The sequence below is a fragment of the Penaeus chinensis genome, chromosome 40 (genome assembly GCF_019202785.1).
Source record: "Penaeus chinensis breed Huanghai No. 1 chromosome 40, ASM1920278v2, whole genome shotgun sequence".
Classification (NCBI taxonomy): domain Eukaryota; kingdom Metazoa; phylum Arthropoda; class Malacostraca; order Decapoda; family Penaeidae; genus Penaeus; species Penaeus chinensis.
The window spans coordinates 5,011,976-5,016,975 of NC_061858.1; the positions used below are offsets into that span (position 1 = coordinate 5,011,976).

At 45.4% G+C, this 5,000-nt stretch overlaps 1 protein-coding gene across 1 annotated transcript in view; it reads left to right on the forward strand.

Moving 5' to 3' along the window:
- The window catches only part of LOC125047107 (transmembrane protein 64-like), a gene marked incomplete at its 5' end in the record, with an annotated part of 41,273 nt that overhangs the window by 15,119 nt on the left and 21,154 nt on the right, over nt 1–5,000 (forward strand). Inside the window, one exon of the mRNA XM_047645216.1 lies at nt 335–472. Within this exon, the coding sequence (XP_047501172.1) occupies nt 335–472 (138 nt within the window). The remainder of the gene's footprint in view (nt 1–334; nt 473–5,000) is intronic.

Sequence of the window (5,000 nt, forward strand, 5' to 3'; positions counted from 1 at the left end):
TTCGTCACCTCTCGCTTTTACCATAAACATGACCAGTCATCACACTATCATTAATTACTAATTACTCGTCATCACAAAATAATTCTCTACCTCTCGCCAATCACCAGTCATCACAAACTCATTCATTACCCCTCCCTTTTTGCGATGACCATCACCAGTTATCCCCAGTCATCACAAACTCATTCATCACCCCTCCCTTTTTGCGATAACCATCAACAGTCATCACCAGTCATCACACAACCATGCACAATTTCTTCCCTTTTCCCATAACCACCCCTCGTCATCACTAATTATCACCAGTCATCAGATAATCATTCATCGCCTTTTATCTCAGTTCCTCCAACGACGTGTGATGACTTCGAGAGTCTTGCGCGCCCTTCTGTCTGTGTTGGGCGGGAGTCAGGCTTTCAAAGTCATCGCCATCACGCGCCTCACGCCCATCCCTTTCGGTTTGCAGAATGCGGTGTTTGCTGTAAGTAGGCCTATGGGTTTTTGTTGTTGTTATCATTGTTGTTGTTGTTATCATTGTTGCTGCTGGTGGTTGTGGCGGGTTATATGTATAGATATATATTTTTTTTTCTTTCTTTGCTTCTTCTTCTTCTTCTTCTTCTTCTTCTTCTTCTTCTTCCACTTTTGTGTGTGTGCGTGTGGGTTCTTTTCGTTTTTATGTCGTGTTGCTTCGTCTCTCTCTCTCTCTCTCTCTCTCTCTCTCTCTCTCTCTCTCTCTCTCTCTCTCTCTCTCTCTCTCTCTCTCTCTCTCTCTCTCTCTCTCTCTCTCTCTCTCTCACACACTTTCTCACTTTCTCTGTCTCTCTATCACTCGCTTCCTTTTCTTTGATCTTCTTCTTTTTCTCCTTCTCTTCTTCCTCCTCCTCCACCTCCACCTCCTCCTTCTCTTCCTCCTCCCTCTCCTTCTCTTCCTCCTCCTCCTCCTCCTCCTCCTCATCATCATCATCATTTTCCTCTTCCTCCTCCTCTTTTTTTTCTCCTCCTCCTTCTCTTCCTCATTTTCCTCTTCCTCATTTTCCTCTTCCTCCTCCTCCTTCTCTTCCTCATTTTCCTCTTCCTCATTTTCCTCTTCCTCCTCCTCCTAATCATCCATCTTCGACTCCATCTTCTCCTCCTTCTCCTCTTCCTTCTCCTTTACATCCTCCTCCTTCTCTTCCTCCTCCTCCTTCTCCTCCCCCTCCTCCTCCTCCTCCTCCTCCTCCTCCTCCATCTCCTCCATCTCCTCCATCTCCTCCTCCTCCTCCTTCACCTCCTTCTCCTCCTTCTCCTCTCTATCCTCCTCCTCCTTCTCCTCCTTTCCTTTCTCCTTCTGTTACTCCTCCTCATCTTCCTTCATTTATCCCCCTCTTTTTCCATGTGCTTTTCACCATACTTTCTTAACCATTATAAAATTATAAAATCTTGCTTACTGCGATAAATGATAGATATAATCAGAAGCGATACCGATAACCGAAACAAATAGTAAATACAATACAAACGCCCCCCCCCCCCCCTCAAAAAAAGAGAGAGAGAACGGGAGAGAGAGAGAGAGAGAGAGAGAGAGAGAGAGAGAGAGAGAGAGAGAGAGAGAGAGAGAGAGAGAGAGAGAGAGAGAGAGAGAATGGAAGAAAGAGAGAGCGAGGGGGAGAGAGAGGGGGAGAGAAAGGGGGGGAGAGAGGGGAGAGAGAGAGAGAGAGGGGAGAGAGAGAGAGAGAGAGAGAGAGAGAGAGAGAGAGAGAGAGAGAGGGAGAGAGAGAGAGAGAGAGAGAGAGAGAGAGAGAGAGAGCGAGAGAGAGAAAGAAAGAAAGAGAGAGCGAGAGAGAGAGAGAAAGAAGAGAGAGAGAGAGAGAGAGAGAGAGAGAGAGAGAGAGAGAGAGAGAGAGAGAGAGAGAGAGAGAGAGAGAGAGAGAAAGAAAACAAACATCATCTTCAACATGTACGCAAGCCAATGACGCAATCACACAAATTCTCGGTCCGTCGATGCTTCATTGACCGAGGCGACGTGGTGACATAATATGAAGCGTCTGGTCGTAGGCAGTGGAGAAGGAGAGGGAGAGGGAGAAGGGGAGGAGAAGGAGAGGGAGAGGGAGAAGGGGAGGAGAGGGTGAGGGAAAGGGAGAAGGAGAGGGAGAAGGGGAGGAGAGGGAGAAGGGGAGGAGAGGGAGAGGGAGAGGGAGAAGGGGAGGAGAGGGAGAGGGAGAGGGAGAAGGGGAGGAGAGGGAGAAGGGGAGGAGAGGGTGAGGGAAAGGGAGAAGGAGAGGGAGAAGGGGAGGAGAGGAGAAGGGGAGAATGAAGGAGAAAGGGGAGGAGAGGGTGAGGGATAAGGGAGAGGGAGAAGGGAGGAGAGGAGAGGGAAGGGGGAGGAGAAGGAGAAAGGGAGGGGAGGGAGAGGGGAAGGGGAGGAGAGGGAGTGGGGAGAGGGAGTAGGGGAGGAGAGGGAGAGGGAGAGGAGAAAGGGAAATGGGAGAGAGAGAAGGGGAGAAGGAGAGGAGAAGGGGGGAGAGGGATAGGGATAGGGATAGGAAAAGGGAATGGAAGAGAGAAGAAAAAGGGGAGGGAGAAATAGGGTGATCCTGATCGATAGGGCAAAAAAGGGAGAAAATGTGATGGAGAACGAAAAAAGAGGGGGGAGGAGTGTGGTCGGCGTCGAGAGCAGGCGGTAAGGGATAGATTCGGGAATGGTTTAGGGTGTATCGTGCCCTGTCTCCCCCTTTTCATTTTCTCTCTCGCCTTCGCTTCTAGTACTCTCTCTCTGTTGCCCCTTTTCTTCTCGTATTCATTTTCGTCCGCTTCTTTCCCTGCCTTCGGCTGCTTCCTTTGTCTTTGCCTTTCTCTTCCTCTGGTCAAATTATTCCTCTTTTTTCTTTCCCTAATTTTCCGTCACTTTCTCTCTCTCCCTATTTCCCCTCTCTTCTCTTCCTTCTCCTCGAGGAGAGACCGTTGCTTCTCGGCAGTGCTGCTAAATAGGGCGTGAGACAGCCGAGACGGCGATTGCGTCCCGCCGTTTCGTCTATTGTCTGGCTCCCCTTCTCGCCGTGTCCATGCAGACACTCACTTATCGCGCGCGCCCACCTCCCCTCGCCCGATCGCTTATAGGCTTACTCTTACAACAACATACACACCCCAAGCGACTCATAAAAACCACACGCGTGATCAATACATCAACCACACAACGTTTTCAACCCCAATAATACCAACAGTTCCCCGCTTATCTATGGAACATTGAATCAATTTACAGGATACCAGGATGCCGAATGCGAAACATCCAATGAAAAAACCTAAAACCCGCGCAGAAGCAATCCTCCTAATACTTTTTTTTTTTTTTTTTTTAGTTTTTTTTATTAATGTCAGAAAAGTGAACCAATGTTTCACAGGAAAACGTTAAGTATCCAGTCTTTTATTTAATCTGAATCCGACTTATCGTCTACAATCGCATCATTACGAATTTCAAAGCTCTTCGTGATAATTAATATTGGTAAATAACACACACACACACACGACACCCACACCCACACACACTACACACACAAGTGACACACACAACACAACACACACCAACCGACACTACACACACCTCACACACACAACCTACCCAATCAATTATACTAGCTTATTCCACGAATCCACGTGGCATAATTACAAAACCAAAGAACAGCACGCATACTTTCTTCACCTTTGCAAGTGACGGAACAAATGAAGTGCGAGAGGCGTGCGGAAGGTACCCCATATCTCCACGACGGCGGAGACGAGGAAGAAAGGCTGAGAGACGGGAGGGCCAAAAGAGGGAGCTATTGGCAAGCCGGAGACGAACCTTTATACACATGCAATCTTGGCATATCGATTCCCCGCTTCCCAAGCTTCCCTCTTTCCCTCCAGCCTTAGCACCCGAGGTCTGGGACTAGTCACCTGGAGAAGGCACAGACTCTCCTCCATGACACAAGAGGTAGAATTCGAACTGGTTGTCATGAATGTCCATGGCGGGGTTTTCATTATTTGTCATGGGTGGTCGTTTGGATAATATGCAATGGTTAAGTGGTAATTACTGTTTTTTTTTATCTCTTTCTCTCTTTTTTTAATTTTTTTTTTTTTTTTAGGGGGGGGGTTAGTGATTATACAAAGGAATACCACATGGAATAAATAACCAACAAAAAAACCCCCAAAAAAAAAACAAAAAACCACGCACAAAAAAACATACTTCCCCAGGTAGGCTTTAGCCTCTGTTTTTTTTTTTGGTTTTTTTAACATCGTTATCTAATGTCATCCATTGTTATGGAATGTGATGTTTTGATATCAGGGAATGTAGTACGCCTTTAGTTTTCGTATTGTTATGAAACGCCATGCACTTTTTATATAATGAAAAGGAATGTCATGCAGCTTTGATTTGATATTTGTAAACCAATCTGTACACTGGGATAAAATAACACAGTCCAGGCCGATTGCATTGTTGACAAATACCGATGTGGCTTTTTGAATAATAAATGATATGACACTTTATCATGATGCCGAGTGTTGTGTCAAGGTCACACCGTCTCGACTCGACTTAAGGTTGAAGTTTGAGGGTAACTAACCTTAACGACACTGAATTTAGGTTATTGTATAATGGGTTATGAATTGGAATAGTTTTTTTGTGATGTGACAGATGGTTTGTATCCCTCTTCATGGTGGAGTGGTAGACGGGATATATATATATATATATATATATATATATATATATATATATATATATATATATATCTGGTAAAAAAATAAAAAAATAAAAAAAGATGTTGCAAATCGATTCTATTTTTTTTCTTTCGTTTTTTGGGGGGAGAGGGGGGCGGCGATGGGTAGATGATAATTGAATTTATAAATCCGGTGTCCCTTGTGGTTAAGTAATCTAGATTGGGATATTTCATATAGCTTGTTTTTTTTCAGGATATTTGGAATTGACTGTACTTTGATATTTGTTCATTTTCTCGTGATAATATATATGTGCGCGTGTGTAAGACGGATAGGGAGAGGGAGGGACAGAG